General features: G+C 51.7%; 2 protein-coding genes across 15 annotated transcripts in view; one reads left to right on the forward strand and one right to left on the reverse strand.

Moving 5' to 3' along the window:
• The window catches only part of FEZ1 (fasciculation and elongation protein zeta 1), a 44274-nt gene extending 40510 nt beyond the window's left edge, over window positions 1-3764 (forward strand). Inside the window, exons 9-10 of one of the 2 annotated variants that reach the window (XM_045894757.3) lie at window positions 933-998; window positions 3406-3764. In XM_045894757.3, coding sequence (XP_045750713.1) covers window positions 933-998; window positions 3406-3422 — 83 coding nt within the window. In that variant the 3' untranslated portion in view covers window positions 3423-3764. Of the gene's footprint in view, window positions 1-932; window positions 999-1414; window positions 1817-3405 lie in introns of those variants that run through there. The other variant, XM_045894758.3, reaches the window with a different exon arrangement.
• Window positions 3765-12520: 8756 nt separating this feature from the next.
• Window positions 12521-19311, reverse strand: part of PKNOX2 (PBX/knotted 1 homeobox 2) — a 308095-nt gene continuing 301304 nt past the window's right edge. For all 13 annotated transcript variants that reach the window (XM_054512208.2, XM_064577276.1, XM_064577273.1 and 10 more), the window contains 3 exons: window positions 17835-17911; window positions 16753-16931; window positions 12521-15760 (listed from right to left, as the gene is read on the reverse strand). In XM_054512208.2, the coding sequence (XP_054368183.1) occupies window positions 15534-15760; window positions 16753-16931; window positions 17835-17911 (483 nt within the window). In that variant the 3' untranslated portion in view covers window positions 12521-15533. The remainder of the gene's footprint in view (window positions 15761-16752; window positions 16932-17834; window positions 17912-19311) is intronic.

Here is a 19311-nt window from a genome sequence, read left to right on the forward strand (position 1 = left end):
TACCTTGTTTACTAACAGAAAAAACTATTTTCAAAACTTCTATAAAAAAAGCCTTTACGCTTTTGTAACTTCCCTCTTGTTTGCCTTATATGTGTGTAAATCATCAACTGTCTCAATGAGAAGTCTATGAGCTCCTTGAGGGTCCATAATTCTTCTGCATTTCCACAAATTCTAGCACTGTAGTGGGCATAAAATAGAAAATAAATTATTTGTTAAAATAAGTTCATTTGTTATTGATAAATACGAATAATAATTTATGATTATAATAATTACAGAAAAATTTCCAATATCTGCTTACATGAATAGAATGTCCTTAAAGAGTTTCATTGGTGATTCAATAATGTGATGACTGTCATTCTTTTTTTTAAAATATTATTTATTTATTTATTTATTTTATTTATTTATTCGAGAGAGAGAGAGAATGAGAGACAGAGAGCAGCATGAGAGGGAGGAGGGTCAGAGGGAGAAGCAGACTCCCTGCTGAGCAGGGAGCCCGATGCAGGACTCGATCCCGGGACTCCAGGATCATGACCTGAGCCGAAGGCTAATGTGATGACTGTTATTCTTAACATTTAGATTGCATCTGAAAGCTGATTCTTTTTTAAATTGCTTTATTTCTTTTCATGCTTATTAAAGATAGATACTTAGGAAATAATGTGGAGATACAGATGAGCAAAAAAAAAAAAAAAGTAAAATATAAAAGAAAATAAAGTCACCAAAAGGCCACTCAGACTTTTTGGACGTATTCTACTCCATCAGCATGTGGAATGTTGATGCTTGACAGAAGCTTCTAGACGTTTGCTCCATACTCAGTGAATGTCTGGTTTTGTTGAATCATTTCTCACTCTTGGGTTGGTGGGTTGTCTCCCTAGAAATGAGCTTTATGCCCTGCTGGCATCTCGGCTCATCTCTCTCTCTCTCTTCTTCCCTAGTTCTCTTTGCCATGAAGGAGGATAACGAGAAGGTGCCCACTTTGCTAACGGACTACATTTTAAAAGGTGAGAGCAGTCCCTGGGGCCCCTGGAGCGGGGGCTTCCCGGGGTCCCCTCCCCCAGGCCTGCCGCTGAAGGGCTGGGAGGCCGCTCTGCTCCGCAGCCTTCCCAGAGCGTCCTTCCACCCAGACCGCGCAGGGCACACAGGGCCAGGGGCCGCCGGTGGGCGATTATGAGGCCCTCACAGGAATGGGGTTTTGTCCTTGCATGTTGCCAGGAGGCGGGAGAAGGAGATTCCTTCACCCTGGAGTCACCAGAGCGCCTCCACATTAGAGCAGTGGAACCAGATTGTGAAAGTTCTGGAGAGTTCAGGCTATTCCGTGGGGAAAAACCAGAGCCCCGGGCTACGTGTACTAGTCTCAGCTGCTTGAAGTCATGCCTAGCTACATCCTTTCCTGACTTTTGTTTTATCTTTTATTAAGGAAACTGTTAACATATATGCGTCGAGTGACTGGAATAATGAACTCTCATGTACTCATCCTGCTTCAGTGATCATTGATTCATGGCTGATCTTTGTTCACTTACACCCCTACCCAGCTTCTCCCCTCCATATTATTTTGAAGCAAATCCCAACCATCAGTTTTCTTAATCTTTAAGTATTTCAGTGTACATTTCTAAAACATAAGGACTCCTTACAAAAAATCCTAACCACAATATCGTTATCACAACTAGAAAAATAAAAAATGTCTCAATATCTTTGACTATCCAATCAGTGCTCACATTTCCCTGTTACATTTTCTCAGTCTGTTTGAATCAGGATCCAGTGAAAACCCATACACTGCAATTGGATAATATGTCTCCTAAATCTCTTTATATATATATATGTTCCCTTTCCTTTCCTCTCGTTCCTTGAAATTTATTTCTTGGAGAAACCAGGTTGTTTGCCCCATAGAATTTCCTTGTTTCAGCTTCCGCCAGTCGGTTATGTCCCCATGGTTTAATTTAATATGTTCTTCCATTTTTTTTTAAAGATTTTATTTATTTATTTGACAGAGAGAGACACAGTGAGAGAGGGAACACAAGCAGGGGGAGTGGGAGAGGGAGAAGCAGGCTTCCCGCGGAGCAGGGAGCCCAATGTGGGGCTCGATTCCAGGACCCTGGGATCATGACCTGAGCCGAAGGCAGACGCTTAATGACTGAGCCACCCAGGCGCCCCTGTTCTTCCATTTTTTGTATTTCTTGTTAGCTGGCAGAGCTAGAGGCTGGATCAGACTCATTCTCAAATCTTTTGATAAACATTACACGATCAGTGGTGCTAAACTTCCATTAAGAGACACATATTCTCTGGTTGTCTTTCTTTTTGTGACGTCAATATCTGTATTAGTCTGCTCAGGCTGCTACAACAAAATACCGGGGGGGGGGGGGGTGGGCGGGGAGGGGAGGGGCTTCAACAACAGAAAGGTATTTTCTCACAGTTTCAGAGGCTAGAAGTCCATGATCAAGATGCCACCAAATCCAGTTCCTAGCAAGGGCTCTCTTCTCGGCTTGTAGACAGCCACCTTCTTGCTGTGTCCTCACGTGGCCTCCCTCTCCTGTGTGCATGTGAAGGGAGAGAATGCTAGGGCTCTCTGGTGTCTCCTCTTATAAGGACACTAATTCTATCAGAGCAGAGCCCCATGCTATGACTCATTTAACCTTACCTCCTTAGAGGCTCCATCTCCAAATACAGCTGCACATGGGGCGCCCCGGACATTCAGGCCATAACAATATCCACTGCTGGTCATCCGTTATCTGGATTCTCGATTTCATTCAGCTTTGGCCCACATGCACACACGACGTTGGGTACAGTTCCAGTAGGCTTGTGGATCTCGGTTAAGAACCTCTGGGTGGTATTGTTTCCATAAGGATCAGAAAGATTAGTCTTAAATTTCAGCAGGAGGACTTCAGGCTAAACATAGGGAAGAACTTCTGCCTCTTAAAGGCTTTCAAAGCCAATTTCTCAAAGGAGGTCTGTGGAAATGGGTTTGGTAAGTCTGGGAGCCTGAGGGCTGGACCCCTTTTCCCACCGTGATCCACGGAAATGTCAGTGAATTCATAAAACTAGTTAACATTTACTGAGCGCTTTCTATTTGCTTCTGAACAACCCTGTGGGGTAGGCAGAAGCACCGTCTATTGTACACACGGAGGAGCGAGCGCAGAGAGGTGGAGCGATTTCCCCAAGGTCGTAGAATTAGCACAGGCCGGATCCAGGGTTTGAACCCAGGCACAAGCATCCGAGACCTAATCAGCGCACCAGACGGGCCACCTCCCATCATCTCATCCTTCTTCCGGAAGGAAGACGCAGTTATTCCTGGGTCCTGGGGGGCGGCTCTCTGCTCGGGATAGGACCGCCTCTCGGCCGGGGCCACCCTGGGCTGGCAGGTCCTGACCCACGCTGTGCTTTGACCTCTCTCCTCTCGCCTTTTCTTTGCAGTGCTCTGCCCCACCTAACCTTGCCCTCAGGGCCAGTCTTGCCACGGAGGTCACAGAGCAAGAGGCATTCCATCCCAGGGACTGCATGACACCACGTAACCTCCGACGTGTATTTAAACGTGTATAGCTTAACCTGGATTAAACATGAGCAAGCGCGCGGGGTCCTTTGCTGTTGGCTTCTAGTCCTAGTGATCATTGGATGCATGACCGAGGGGCAGGGCTGGTGAGGCGCCTCTCGGCCCCGCCGGGGGGAAGGCGGGAAGGCAGGCGCTCTCACCGCTCACGATGTAGCCTGGCTCCAGCCCTCGAAAACAGCTTACCCTCTAAGACTAATTTTGAAATAAACCTTCATTTAATTAATATTCTTCATGTGCCCCAGAGTGTGGTCTGTCATACCTGGAGAGAGAAAGGCTGCGGAGCTGCCTTTGTGAGACGTCCCGGGGCCTACGGCAGATGGCCGGGCATGGAGGGACCCGAGCGTGGGCCCCCCGCCGTGGGCCATGGGGGCGCTGCACGGGGCACAGTCAGAAGGAGCAGGCCATCCACAGACCCCCAAGATCTCGCTGCTTGGCAACTGTAAAGGGAGCTGCGCAATGTGTTCTAGGAACTACTGATGGGGGGTGTCAGACCAGCGGGGGAGGGGGAAGTTAGCAGAGAAGTGAGTCTCGAGGTGCAGCCCGTGCCTCCCGCTGAGATGGCCACACTGGCCCCTGCCAGACCCTCCACGGGGACCCCGAGGCTCGGGGGCTGGAGGGAGTCAGCTCTGCTAGCAAGCCCAGCTTGGGGGATCGCGGCCATTGCCCCAACGCCCCAGTGACCTTGGGGAATGGTGTCCTGTGGCCGTGCGCGCCCTCCCCTGCCCTTCTGGCAGCCGGAGGTCCGACTCCTGGGTGCTTTGCTGCTCCCGGGACCAGCAGGTGACTGTTGTCCTCACACCTGGATGCTGCCTTGATTTCAACATAGCCGGAGCTCGGAACTCGCTTGGCTTCCATCTTCTGGCTTGAATGACAAAAGCCCCATGAATTCCCACAACCCCATCTTTTTTTTTTTTTTTTTAAAGATTTTATTTATTTATTTGACAGAGAGAGAGAGAACGAGCAAGGGGAAAGGCAGAGGGAGAAGCAGGCTCCCCACTGAGCAAGGAGCCCGATGCGGGGCTTGATCCCGGGACCCTGGGACCATGACCTGAACTGAAGGCAGACGCTTAACCGACTGAACCACCCAGGCGCCCCTCCACAGCCCCATCTTCAAACAAAAACCTTCATAGAGCCCTTGCCATGTGCCTGCTGCTGACCCTATCACGTCATAACCGAGTGTCCCATCGGGAGGAGGCAATGGTGTCGCCCAGGTTTTACGGAGAGGGGAGCAGCCAGCAGCGACGTTCAGAAGGCGTAGGGTCAGACTGCCCCCTTCCACTCGCTCTTCGTATGGCGTTTGCTTTGCCCGAACGTGCCAAACAGAAAGCCATACTTTAGCACACCGGCAGCCCCGCGGGAGGCTGTGGGTCAACGTGGGTGACAGTAGAAGGCATCCCTGGTGCCCTGCCTCTCACTTCTTGGGCCTCTGCTTTTCTGGGAGCAGGGCCGCCGAGCAGGAGCCGTCTTAGCTTGGGGTGAGGGGGCCCTAGTCCTCCAGGGAAGCTGTCCCGGGGCCTGCAGCTCTAGCTCAGGCATGCACCGGGAGCAGAATGTCAACACGGGTAGAGCCCTGGCTGCTATGGGAGAATCCAAGCAACCACAGGCACCCATGCAGATCCTTAGGGGCCAACACGGACGAGTCCCAGGGCTTTGACAGCAGGAGAGGACTTCAGTTCTGCATTCATTGGCACTGTGGTTAAGGATGCAAAGGGTCACTGGGGGCGCCAGGTCATTTGCCGGCTGGGGGGTTTTTCACCCGTCTCAGCAAAAAGGAAGCAGAGAATCCTCCAGAGCTTTTCTTCCTGCCTTGCATTTGTCAGATCTGGGTCAGCCATTCCTTCCCCCAGTGTATCCTGCCAGCAGGTGTCTGAGGAAGCAGAGACAAGCTAATCAAAGTTGCTGGCAGTTAAAAATAAATCTCAAGTGTCAGGGATACACTCAAGCTAGAGGAGGTGAGCAGGCAAAGGTGGGGACAGTGGTTCCTCTTGTCTCGCCTTTTGTCCCCATCAGCAGTCTTAGCGGGGAATGTTCGGTCTGATTGTCATGGTTGTGCATGTCCTTCCCTCTATCCTTGCTCCTCAGCGTGGGGAGCTGACTGTGAGAAAACGCCGCGGCCCAGACCTCCCACATCAGAATCTGCATTTAACAAGCTCTCCAGGCAATCGGTATTTGCGTTAAGGTTTGGAGAAGCTTTGCATGGAGGCTGAACCTGAGTGCGAAGTGTGGTGCTCAGGTGAACGCGATTCCCCGCCCCCAGCATTCCCCTCTGCTCATCCTTCTGGTTACAGAAGCGCGGGGGAGGCGCCCCAAGGGGGACTGACGCTTCAGACTGCGGGTGGCCCTTGTGGACAGACTCAAGTCCAGTCTCGGCTGGCCGCACACAGCGAGGGTACCGGGGAGCCCGGGTCTGCGGGCAGCCTCCTCAGTAGGTAGCAGGTGGGCTTTGAGGGACGTGGTAAAGGCCCCCAGTGTGGCTTTTGCCAAGTGTCACGTGATCAAGTCTGGGTAAGGAAACTCCACGGTAGAGCCGGACACCAGCCTTCGTTTACATGCGGTTGAAACAAACAACCACGGGGGGACAAGCCGTTTTCCAAACATTCCCTGGCCTCGTCTCTCTTTCAGGAGGGAGACAGGTGTGAAAACTCAGCAGGAAAAGCTAACAGGGAAGAGTGTTGTGGCCCCAACGTTTGTGGGACAAATTGGCTTTGAAAAATTAAAGAGAGCTTTTTCGTGCCTGCTGGATGGTCTGGAGGACGACTTTGTCTAGCTGGTGGCTAGGGAAGAAGAGATGTGGATGGTCAGTGAGGAGGCGCATCCTGCAGGTGTCTCAGAAGGAACCATAAATCAGGTTCCGATGAGCACCCAGTCCTTCCGTGCCTGCTCCAAGCACCCGCAGTGTCCTGCCTCCCACCTCACCCAGGCACCGTGGCATCGGGGGTCTCACCAAAGGCCCAAGAGCACGGAGCACCCCGGGGCGCCCAGCCTGCCTTGCAGCAGGAGCACAAAATAGGGAGAGGTGAGTCCCATCACCGAGCCAGCCTCCGTGATTAGCATGCGTGGAGGGCAGAGTAATTAAATGCTGCTCTTGGAGAAGAGACTTGCGTTCTTGATGGCGCCTGATTATTTATTTCCTTGAGAGGATGAGAGGATAGTCTCCAGGCCTTCTGTCTGAGCCTCAGCTTCGCTCGCCTCCTCCCTCGAGAAGGGACGGGAAGCAGAGGCCCCTCTGCTGACCAGAAAGGTGCCTTGGCTTTGTATCAATGCCTTTCTGTTAAAAGAACAATGAGCCACCTTAGCCCACAGCCCAGCAGCTCCACACCCCGCCCAAGCCCTCATGCATATTCATCCTGCTTCAGCGAGCACAGCATGGAGTATGCAAATTGGCCAGGCAGGAGCTGGTTGGCATTTTGATAATAGCTTTGTCTGAAAAACCCCAGAGACACATGCACATCTAGTTCCTCTCTCCCTCCCTCTCTCTGGCTCTTGCCCCTACGCTTATGTCCCCCTCCTCATTCTCTCTTCCACCCTACAACCTGCCTGGCAGCAGACCGCAGAAGCAAGTTAGAGGAAGAGCGGGGGTCTGGGCTCCAGTCCGGGGCGTTTCTACCCCATCCTCTCCTCCCCTCCTCCAACAGTGTTCTCCCTGTGGAGGGTTGCCCGGTCTGACAGTGCCCCTGGGCTGCCGGCCCGTCCGCTCTGTCTGGGGACACATTCTCTGCCATCTCCCTTCCAACCTGCTTTTGCCCTTACTCTCAGCAGTCAAGCCTAAGAGCCCAAGAGCCTAGCCTTGTCCTCTGAATGGGAGGGAAGGAGTCACCTCACAGGTAGGAGAGGAGGCTTGGATGTCAGCTGTCATCACCGACAGATCGCAGGGCCTCAGTGGTTCCCGACCTCACGCCGCGGTCTACAACACACCCAAGCAGCCGTTAGCCACAGGCCAGTTGGCCTTGCTGTTGCCCACTTCTTTATCCCAGTATGTGGATGGTCAACAGCAGCCTCTTCTCTAAGATGAGCTCTGGGGCCCCCCTTCCGAAGCACAGCTCCTAGGAAAGTGTGCAGAGGTCCGGTCCCTCCCCCACCCCCCCGCTCCTCCCCCAGATGTAGTCGCTCAAGTGAGGAGCTGGTGGGCTATGGGGTAGGTGCTCTGCTGGGTCGGGGGAAGCAGGCTAAGGTTTGGATCCCACATCTTTGAATGCTGTTGCATGTGGGGTCCTCAGAGGAGAGAATGGAAGGCAGGTGCAAGGATGCAGGCATGTCTGAGATTGCAGGGAAGAGGAGGGCCTCTGCCTCTGACCCTGAAGGCCGGCCCTGGTCACACTGGGGCTTAGGGAGACAAATTACCTCATAGGAGGAGCATGGGTTTTGGCCTTGGGTTCAAATCCCAGCTCCACTACGTGTTAGCTAAATAATTTTTTAAAAAAGATTTATTTGTTTATTTGAAAGAGAAAGAGAGCAGGAGTGAGAGCAGGGGGAGGGGCAGAGAGAGAGGGAGAGAAGCGGACTCCACACTGAGCATGGAGCCCAAAGTGGGGCTCGATCCCACAAGCCCGAGATCGTGATCGGAGCCGAAACCAAGGGTCGGACGCTCAGATGACTGCACCACCCGGTTAGCCCCCATGTTAGCTAAATCATTTTTGAGACAATAATTTCTCTGAGCCCCAGTTTCCTCATTTTGAAAATGGGAATACTAATATCAGTAATTGTCCCAGGGTTATTCTGAATACAGTGTCTCGCCTATCTGCGAAACGCTCCATAAATTGTACTTTTCACTAGTAAGCTTCGAGGAACATAGAGAAAGGGCCGGGTGCTGTGGCCTTTCTATTGTTGGGGACCTGATCATGTTTTCAATCCCATAGGCTCAGAGGACCTGAAAACAAAACAAGAGAAGGAGTGGGCTATTCCCCTAAACTCAGCCTTAGCCCCTACCCTCTATCCTCACTAAATCCTGCTTTCTGGTGGCCCAGCGAGTACGGCGCCTGCTGGTTCTATAGCCTGTGGCCTCCGGGCACTCCTGGACAAGGAGACAAAGCAGAGGCAGGAGCTGGGTCATATTCTGATTTCTCAGCAGGTTCATTCAAGGGGAGTGGTGCAGGAGGGAGGGTGAAAAGTCCCAGGTATTTCCGCACTTAGCGAAAAGATTCTATTTTCACTGCTAAGGAGGCAAGTAGAGCGACAGAAGAGGAAACACACAGACCACCCCAGACCCAGAGAAGCCTCACGTGCCTTATGATTAGGCCAGACAGGTGGGAACGTGAGGACTAGTTCAAGAGGTTCGAGAAAGGCATTGCAGGTCTCCTAAAATGCTGCTCCCCACATATTCACTAAGCCTTGAAGACCACATTTAACCAGTCTGGAGAGGTTCTGCTTCTTTGGGCTGTCTCCGGAAGGCAGATCTGGGAACCTGGTGGAAGGCGGAGGGATTGAGTGGCTCTGGGTACCATGTAGCCTTTCCGCCTGGGAGGCATGGGGCACCTGAAGGCTGGGGGTGGACAGTCAAGGCAGATGACAATATACGGTGTGTGTGTTCCTATATGGGTCGAGCAGGTTGGGTTTCCTGACCCTCTCCGGGCTAAGAAATGATTTTTTTGCCTCTCTTCTTGGATTCCTGCTGTGGACAAACACCCCTGGGAGGGGCAATACTCAGAGCATCAGGCATTTTCTGCTCAGGGCACCTGCTACCTTAGACCCTTTTCTGAAATCGGGCCTGGGTGAGGCAGGGGCTCAGATTCGCTGGGGTGCTGTCTACAATGCACCTACCTTGGTCCCAGCCCGGGAGCCTCTGATTTAGCAGAGAACAGAACTTGGGCACTTGCAGCTCCAGATGGCCACCCAGCAATTCCAGGTGCTCTGGGCCCAGAGTTCCTGGGTGGGGCTGCACGAGAGGCAAGGATGCCTATGGCCCCGAGGTGCTGGGAGATTCCAACACGAGAGCCAACTTATTCCATCTCCTTCCAAAATGTGACCCTGCGTGGATACACAGTGAGACCCCGTCAGAGGGCAGCAGAAGCGTGAAGCCCCCTGGCTTCTGGAAGCCGGGACGGTGATGTCTCCAGCAGGGGTGGCGGGCTGTCCAGAGAGTGGAGCAGTACCCCCCAGGAGAAGCTGGGGACCCACGTCATCATCCGCAGGACTAGTTTCATGAAGCATCAACTGACAGGAGCTTAGCGACCATCTCCTCTAACCCCTCAATGTGCAAGTGAGGAAGTTAACTTAGATGGTCCGTGTATGTCTCAGGGGAAGCTCTTAGCAGAGTCTTGACCGAATCCTGGAGAACCCAGGGCTCTTCCTCTCCCTGCAAAGGAGCATGGGAGGCCCATGGGGGGGCGGAGCCAGCCTTAAATGAGTTCCATGTAATGAAAATTTTGCAATGCTGTGGGAGAAACCACCACCCTGAAATTCACAAAATAACAGGTGGATGTGAGATATGCACACCTGACGTGAGTTCTCTGAATAATGCTTGGGTGTAATAAGATGAAAAAAAATCTGAAAATGAAAAGGTATAATGAGATATACACAACTGAAGGGAATTGTCTTAAATGGCTGATTGTAATGAGATGTACATAAATTGTAAGGCTTGTAATGAAATGAAAAAAATATTCTTGCTTGATAATACTGGGTGTAATGTCTACACCTGAAATAAGTCGTCTCACCGCGCTGAGTGTAATGAGATGCACATAATTTTAAAGAGTGTAATGAGATGAAAAATAAATCAAACACTTGTCTTAAAATGAAAGATGTACAAAGATGCACACACCTGAAGGGCATTGCCCTAAATGGGTTCGCTTTAATGAGATGCATTTAATTTGCAAGGGGGCTAAATGAGATTGGCCCAGGAGAGGCTGAGAAATATAAAACTATAAGATATGTACACTTGAAAGTGGTATAGTAAGATCTGCCTCATCTGTGGGATGGAAATAAGATGTCAGAGTGGAAATGCACAGAGTATGACGCAATTGATCGGCATTCTCTCTGCCAGTCCTGCTCGATCCCTTGCCCGTGAGGCTCTGCAAAGTTGAATTGCCCTCTGTCCCCTGTATGATGCCAGATACCTAGTAGACATCTGCGAATCTCACTGGCTGAATAACGGGGCTGCAGTCTATATAGCGAAAGGAAGTTAAAGGGAGCAGCTATAAACAAGTAACTTCTAAAAGGCAACATAAAACTATTTCTTTCTTTTTTTGAGAGGAGAGGGCGGAGGGGTGGGTGGGGGGAAGGAAGAGGCAGAGGGAGGGAGAGAGAATCTTAAACAGGTTCCACACCCAGCACAGAGCCCGTGGCAGAGCTGGATCTCACGACCCTGAGATCATGACCTGAGCCGAAACTGAGGGTCCGCTGCTTGACCGACTGAGCCACACAGGTGTTCCAAAAACTATTTTCTGAGAGTAGTGTTTCTCAAAGTCCTTAGGCATCTCGCCTTGGAGTCTGGGAAAAAGTCGGTCACGCGATCAAATCTGCATATAACAAGCAACGCTGGCAGGTTTTATGCCCCAGGGTTAACGTTTGCCTGTAGAGGGCAGGTAGGCAGGTAACAAGAGTGAAGATGTCTGATGCGGGACACAGGCATACTTTGCAGTGAAAGGTAGGAATATCTTCACTTCCACAGATACGTTCTCTCGGATTTTTTTTTTTTTTCCAAAGGCAGAGCCTCTTGGACTGTTTTGTTTTATCACACTTGATGGAGCAGTGGGTATGGAGAAATAGTTCCTTTCTTAAAAGCAAGAATGCAGATATTGGAAGGAATGTCAAAAAAAAAAAAAAGGAAAAAAATAAAAGGGAGTGGGGAGCATAATTAACCAATGAGCAACCAAGCAGTGATGACCTGACCTGAACGTGGCAAGTGGCACTCAGTGTCAATGTTGGGGAGACCACGTGCATGGCCAATGTCGTGACAGCCTGGAGAGCACATCATAAGGGGTAGCAATGATTCGATTACACCCTGATGTGTCTGTGTAGGAATATAGGTCCTGAGTCGCAGTTCTCTATCTTTTAAATGTTGGCACAAAAATTTTTAGAAACAATATTGGTCCAAACAGAACATATCTGGGAGCTGTATTTGATCCGAACGCCACATTGGACCTGAGAGTCTTGTTTGCAACTCTGAACGATCACGTTTGAGCTCACTGGACCAGGATGAGGTCATATTATAACCAGTAGGGGGATGTTACCAACACACATTCAGTCTCAGTGTTTTCCTAGGATGTGTAAACTCCCTGAAGGCAAGAACTTCGTCTTTGTTGATCACAGTTGTATCCTCTGTATCGGAAACTGCCTGAGACCGAGTCAGTGCTCAGTAAATACACGTCGGGTGAATGAGTGAGTGTGACAGAACCATTGCCCTCATCTGGCCGTGTTCAAGGTAGCAGAGGGATCTCTTGGTCAAGACAGTATAGCTCTTGCTCTGGCCATCAGCTCCCAGGAGCAGGAAGGAAGCTTCCAACCTGAAAGGTCTGCCCTGCTGGGGTAGGGGTTGGGGCCAGAAGTCTGCCGGCCCGGTTTCCAGGGTCCTGACACCAGCACCCAGTCCCCTCCTGCGTGGTCCCTTTTCTCGTACTTCCACAGGGACTGTGGCACATCTTTTCCGTGGGTTGCGTAGGACTTGGTCATGCACGGAGAGAGAGGTGGCTGCCGCATCGCAAATGGTTTGGGAAACCCCCTTTTCATTGGTAGCATGGTTGAAAAGCTGCCAGAACTTGATGGAAAAACTGAGGAAGGGGTGAGAGAGGCTGCGGCAGCTACTCTGTAATTTCTTAGAGGAGTGTTGCGTAGACTGTATTTTGTGGAATACCAGTAAAACTCGAATAGATACTACTTGAAAAAAAAGGCAAATAAATCTGGAGAACAGGATAAACAGGTTTCTTCCTGCAGGACTCCTCAGAGCCTTTACTATGCTGGTGTGCCTTATGGAACCCCACCAGCAAAATAGAATATGCAGTTCATCCTAGATTAATCTGGCCACAGATTTTTTGTATTTTTGTGTGTGGTTTTTTTTTTTTTTTTTTTTTTTGATGGCATGTCTTTTAACAGTGTCTTCCTTGGAAAACACTTCTTTGAAAGTCTGCTGGTTTCCCAGCTCTGGGAGATGGGGCTCTAAGGTACCCTCTTCTTGCGGGTCTTGAGACTTTTTTACTGCCTAGCGGTGGCGGTCTGTGTTTGCAGACTCTCTCGGTATGACGGGAGGCTTGGGGTCTTTGAGAGCGGTGACCTAGGGAGCACAGGGCTGCGTGCAGGCCCATTTTGCCCATGTGAGCACTCCCTTCCCCACTTTCAGCCTGGCTGGAGGGTGTCCACAGGTAAGTGCAGACTCCCCGGCCTTTGTGAATGTGAACAAGGGACGGCCCCTCTTGCTCCTAAACCGATACCCTGGACATCTCACCAACAGTGCCCAGGTAAGGAAAACTCTGGGCTGAAAGTAACAAGAAAGCTTGCTTACTTGGGGTTAGGAGCTGTGCCTAAGTTTCCACTTGCCCCTGGGGGATACAGTGCTGAGCCCTGGGGTTCAGAGGGCAGGCTCCTCTCTGGACACAGCTCTAGGATTAAAAGCGACAGTCAAGACTTCCTCTCCTTTCCAATTCCTGGGCCCTGGGTGGACGTGGGAGAACTGGGGGAGAGGCAGTGGTGCCACCAGCTTTGAGGATGAAAACCCTTGGAGCCTAGGATGCCTCGGGGAAAAGCAAAGGCCTTTGAAGGAGGTAGGGTATGGTGCAGGAAGGGACCGCATTCTGAGCGCGCCACTGCTATGGGGGAGAATTGCCAGGAGAGGGCAGTGCAGAGCGTCCTCCGGTCTTCTCTCTCTTCTCTCTTTGTCTTTGAGCCGGACACGTATGCCAAACGTGGCTGTCTTTTTGCCCAGACAGGTAAACTGAGGTCACTCAGAGAGCCTTCTACCTTGTTCCCTTCCATAGGTATTTAGTTCAACAAGAGGTAGGCTAAGGCCTCCAAATTTTCTCCGGTCCAGGGTCCCACTAACCACTAACCACGGAAAAAGAATTGCGCACCAGAATTATGGTAGGTAATAAGATTTACTGAAAACTTCTCGGCCACATTCGGTACTGGTTTGGTGGATACATCAGAGGGAGGTTGCATAACATTAGGCAGGTGGAGGGGCTGGGAGGAGGATGTGTGGGCCTGTGTGCCGTTTGCCTGTGCTGGGTGGATTGCCGTCCAAAGTGGTAGGTGAAAGGGTGTGTGTGTGTGTGTGTGTGTGTGTGATGTGTGAGGGAGAGAGAGAGAGAGAACAAGAAAGACGAACCAGAAAAGGAAATGTATTTTATCCCACTGCACATTGCAAAAGTCTCACGCCAAAAAAGCTAGACTTTCCTCTACTTATGGCATCAAAAGGGAGTAAAAAATGATTGGATCACCCAGATTATAAATAAGGTTATTTGTTTCTCAAAAATCCCTATTAAAACATTAAATATCAGCTCTTTTGGGGGAGAAATACATTCATTTCAGGGAGACCTCAGGAAAGCGACCATCTTTTTGCTCCACCCCAACCAGGTGGGGGAGGGGAAGCCCCAGAGGGCCCTGAGGGTCCCCTCAGGTTGAGCCAGGTAGCCACTCGCATCCTGCCACTGAAGGAGATGGCCAATGCACAATTTACAAATGAAACGGCAAGTCCATTAAATTAAAATCCAATGGAAAACACACGTGTGATCAGTCCTGTCATTCACAGCCAAGGGGTGGGAGAAGAGGGGAGGAGGGGTGCCAATCATGGGGGCCTGGAAGTTGGGGTGGGAGGGTGTGAGTTAGGGCAGGTGATGGAAAGCCTCCTCCTCGAGGGAGCCCCAGTTCCTCCAGTGCTGTGTGTCATGGTGGTGGGTAGATCAACCAGGTGTGTGGGGGTGGGGCACCACTTAGCGCTGGGGCACCATTTCTCTGGGCCCTCGCCCACACTTCGGATATTGATGGGAAGAGGGATGTAGCACCTTCTCCAACCCCTGGCTTCCCACTGGACTGGATGTTTCTTTTCCAATGTTTCTTCTGCCTTCTCTGAAGGATAGAATGAAGAAGAGAGCAAAATGGGGGCTGGTGGAGCCAGCCTGGGAGCAAGGGGACAGCCATGGGGGGCTGAGGGCCGGGACATCTGAGGAGCTCCATCTGAGGGCTGGAACATCTGGGATAAGACACCATTGTCCTGTTGTTACAGGAGCTGAGTTCTGTGACCACCTAGGGATGGCTGTGGTCCCCAAAGTCATCTTGATATGGCTCCTAGCTCAGGTTCTGCCATCTCCTTGGGTCCTGGAGCCAACCCGGGGGAAGGGATTCCTCTTAACCCCCTACAATCCGAGCCTGCCAGCTTACCATTCATTCTGGGGGGGGGGGAGAGAGAGAGAAGGTGTCTGTGGTGGCTCCTGCCCTCTCTCCCAAGTCCACGGTTGCCCATGCCTGAGACAGGTTCTTGGAGGAATGAGCTGGAGCCTTCGGGAGCCCAGGTCCCGCTCCGATATGCAGGATGTTGCGCCTCAGGGCCTCCCACTCTGCTAGCCACTGGTGATGCGTCTGGGCTCCTCCTGCCCTTGAATGTCTGTCAAGGAGCTGAGAACCTCACAGGGGTGGAACCCAGACCCCCTTGACTCTCCCTTTCCTCCTAACTCTGTCCCTGGCAAGGCTCACTCTGAACAGCACCGATCCGCCTCACAGTACAGGGCTTGTAAACAACTCAAGTCCTTCAGTGGGGGGCGGGGCATGGGTGCCATCTGTCCTTAGGCATTTGGTGAGTCCAGCTCTCACTCCTGCCGTTCCGTGTAGGCTGCTTGACCGGCCCCACAAACGGAGTCCTCTGCAGTTCAGGGAAGTGGGGCTGGGGTGCTCATTGAAGCTTGGTAGTTGGGAAGGAGCAGGTGTCTCCTCTGCATTTCTTCAAGCTACTGATTTGGGGAAGCTAGGGCCAACTTCCTCGGTGCTGCCTGCGGTGCCCCCCTCCCTCCCACCCTGGAGCCTTCCTGACGACACTCCTCTCCTGCTCGGTGACCAGTGCCATCTGGGCTGCCAACTATTCCAGGGAGTCACTGTGTTCCAAGCCCAGGTCGCTGACATTTGTCGTCTGAAGCTCGTCGGCCTCCTCCTCCAGCTCCTCTTCCTCCTCCTCTTCCATCTCATCCTCATCCTCTTCTTCTGTCCCATCCAATGAGTCATCGTGTGCAGCCATCATGGCCTGTTGCATGGCCATTGTGGCATTGTCTGAGGACAGGGACTGCAGGTTGTCCAAGCTGATGGAACCTACGCAAGAGGAGAAGACAAGGGTCAGGCGCAGGAACCTCAGTGTTGGATAGAGTGGCAGAGACTGGCTCATGGAGTGGTCGACAGTTCCCAGGTGGGAAGTCCCCTGGCCCATGCGTTTGTTAGCCCCTCCCTGCCCCATCCCAAGCAGCAGCGCTCCTAGTTACCGTTCACTGAGCATCTTCTCGGTAAGGATTTTAAAGACTTTGACTTTCTAACAATTCTGTACAGTAGGTCTTATCATCCCCATTCTAAAGAGGAGGAAACTGAGTCTCAGATGGTTAAGGCATTAGCTCAAGGTGACGGTCAGGCATGATGGAGTTGGGATTCTCCCCTTGGTCCATCTAGCTCAAAATCTGTGTATTTCCGCTACACTTGACATGGCAATTGGCCAGCACAGAGGAACCTGAACGCAACCATAGATATGCACACGAAGGCATGTACATGCACACACACACCTCCACTCCACTTCCCACACAGAGCTATCTTCACGTGCCAAGCTATAAAATGTCTGGCTCATTGAATTATTCATTGTGCACCAGGCGACCGGCAATTAGAAAAGTGTATATGGAGGATGTGATGGAGAAGCTGGGAAAACAAAGCTCTTCCTGGCCTCCGTTCACAAGCCAGCTGCCTGCTTCGGTATTTATAGATGGCCCCGGCTCCTAGGGAGCCGTGCAGACACTCATGGGCGCGACAGAACTTCGGGAGGGTGTGGGAGTGAGGAGGGGGCTCTGCTGAGCAGTCATTGACTCAGATGACCATGGACTCCCACTCGTCTTTGTGAGGTTGCTTTTTGGTTTGTGAAAAATATATGCAAAAACATCCCCCTCTTTCAGGCCTGCGCACACCCTTCGATGGAGATCACTATTGTGACCACACTGTCGCTGCCACGCAGGCAAGGGGCTGGCCGGCGCTTGCATCTCTGCAGAACCTGTCCAGGAGGTCCGCCCACCAGCCCCAGGCTAGAGCACACCACACCCGCTTCTTACCGTCAGGGTTTGTTCCCGGGGCTCCGCCCTGCTGTTGCAGCACCCCTGCAGCAATGGAGTTGGGCCAGAATCTTTGGGTGGGTCGGTGCTGCGACTTGATCTTCTTGGCTTTAGGGGCAGGGTCTGGGTTGCTGGCATCAAGCATGGGCTGCAGGATGCGCCTCCGGGCATTGATGAACCTGCTCAGGGGTGAAGGTAGAGACCTGGTTAGTCGCCCCCCACCCCCGGGGTTGTGGGGTTTGTGTGTGTGTGTGCATGTGCATGTGTGTGTGCGCGTGCGCCGTACAGGGAGTGAGAGCCTCTTCCAGACTCTCATAGGCTGATCCACTGTACAGAACAGACTGGGGGCTCATCTAGGGTGTGAAAGCCTAGCTGGGAGAAGAGCCCTGGGCACTGCAGGGCTCATGGAATCACCTGGAGCTTGGTAACCACAAAGCAGCATGGGAAGGATGCATGAGGAGGGTCAGAAATCTCTACTCAGGACTCATCAGGATTGAACAGAGGAAGTAGGGGTCCCCTTAGAAGCACTAAACCCTGACTTTTCTCCAGGGCCCAGGGCTCAGATCAGGGACTCCAAATCTTGGGTCTACCCGCACCCAACCAGACCTTGCTCTCTGAGATTTCTGTGACAACCCAGCCAGACACAGAGAAGGGGAAAACAGATGCCTGTGAAGTCAGAACAGCCAACTCTCCCTCCTCCTTCCCACCCCAGCTTTGCAGAATGTTATAGTTTTTCAGTTTACAGAGGTGATGGGTAGACCAGATGACCACTGGCGGCTCCTCCAGAACTTGGACGCCTGCATTCCTCCTGTGTGTGTCTGCAGTGCAGGCAGGGCTGGGCTTTCTATTCAGCAGGAAGCTTCCAGTGATGTTCCTGACACAATCTCCCAGCAGAGGGCACTGAGAAGCTGCAGATGAAGCTCTAGGCAGTTGGGCTGATTCTAGCTTTCTGCTTCTAGCCCAAAGGGGAGGACTGCTGTGGCAGCTGGGCTGGGCTGAGCTGTCTCTGTTCCCTGCTATGCATTCTCTTGTCAAGCAAGTGGCCCCCGGATCTGAGAGCCTTTGGGCGGGTGATAACTCACCAGTTATTTACTTGCAGGAGGGTGAGGTTTGTCTGGGCTGCGATCTGCCTCTTCTCATCCTCCGTGGGGTAGGGGTGCTGAAATGAGAGGTGAAGGGCTAATGCGGGGTGGGCACATGGTGGCCTGGTCCCTCTAGAGACCATGCCTACGTCACAGGCGCTATCTTGGCCCAGGCAGCCCAGCGGTTTGGGAGCCTAATTGGGGAAAGTACAATTTTTGTTTCCCAAAAGCAATGGGACTAGGGCTTGGGGGAGGCTACCCCATGTCTGTGGCTCCACAGTCAGGACCATCAGGCCCTCAGTGCAACCTCCCCCCAAGATGGGAGACCAAATTGCTTTCCCAAGAGTCAGTACAGTCCTATATCGATAGCTTCCAAGGCACTTTCACATCCTGACTTGGTCCTCACAGCCAACCCCCAGCAGGCAGGTCAAGCATTATTAGTATTAGGTTGACTATGGCCTCAAAAGCCCACAGGACTATCAGAGGGTGGTAAATGGGGGTATCTGAACCAATTCAATTTAAATTGACTGAAATTTACTGCATATCTACTCTGTGCCCAGATTTATGCAGGCATCCCAGGAGACAGAAGATAAACATAATGATAACTACTAGTTGTAGAACACTCGGTAACCTGTGAAAGGTTGTCGTGCACTTAATTTCATTTAACAAAGCACATCGCTAACATTTTATCAGGTAGGCAGGTTAAGTATTGTTATTCCCAGTTTACAGCTGAAGAAACTGAGTAATTTCTCCAGTGTTCCCTCAGGGGGTGGCACCAGCTTGGGACTCAGTTCTTTTCATCTTGGTCCAGTCTCCCTCCCTTAATCATGCTGCCACTTTGTAAGACTGAGTCTGTGTCTTTGTGGTGGTGAGTGAGGAAGTGGTGTGTCCCCGGGCACTTCAGTCCCTGCACTGATGACATGCTTGTCTCCCACTCTTAGACTGTGCTTCATGAGGGCAGAGACCATGTCTTATTAATTCGTCTTATTAATGTATCCCCAGTGCCTTCCACATGCAAATGACATGCAAATGACTCCTGAGTGAAAGAAAGCAGAAAAAAAGCAAAGGTTGGGTGGTTTGGGTAATGGGCCCTATAGAAGGTTAGAAGGAGAAATGCGTTGGCCACAGCATTGGGAAGGCTGCACAGGTCCCATTAAGATGAGAAAGTTTGGGGTGATGGTGGAATAGGGGTCCTTGTGGGTCCCCCTGGGTGGTGAGCCGCATGGTAACTGGGTCTCTGCGTCTTTGTGTCTCCCCCAGGTCCCCGCACCCACACCTTGCACCCAGTAGGCATGCAGTAAAGATGTGATGAGTATCGGAATGGGTGGGAGCCTTGCCCTGAAGCGAGGGGAGATCTGGGCCTCTTAGGGCAGAGGACCAAGCTGTCCAGCCTCCTCCAGCCAGGGCCATTCCTCATGACTGAGGTGGCATTACACAGAGCTGCTTGGGCTTTCTGAAGTCCCAGAGACTGGGCCTC

Source organism: Mirounga angustirostris, unplaced genomic scaffold (genome assembly GCF_029215605.1).
Source record: "Mirounga angustirostris isolate CCGP_5_RB_7025 unplaced genomic scaffold, mMirAng1.0.hap1 SCAF_13, whole genome shotgun sequence".
NCBI lineage: Eukaryota > Metazoa > Chordata > Mammalia > Carnivora > Phocidae > Mirounga > Mirounga angustirostris.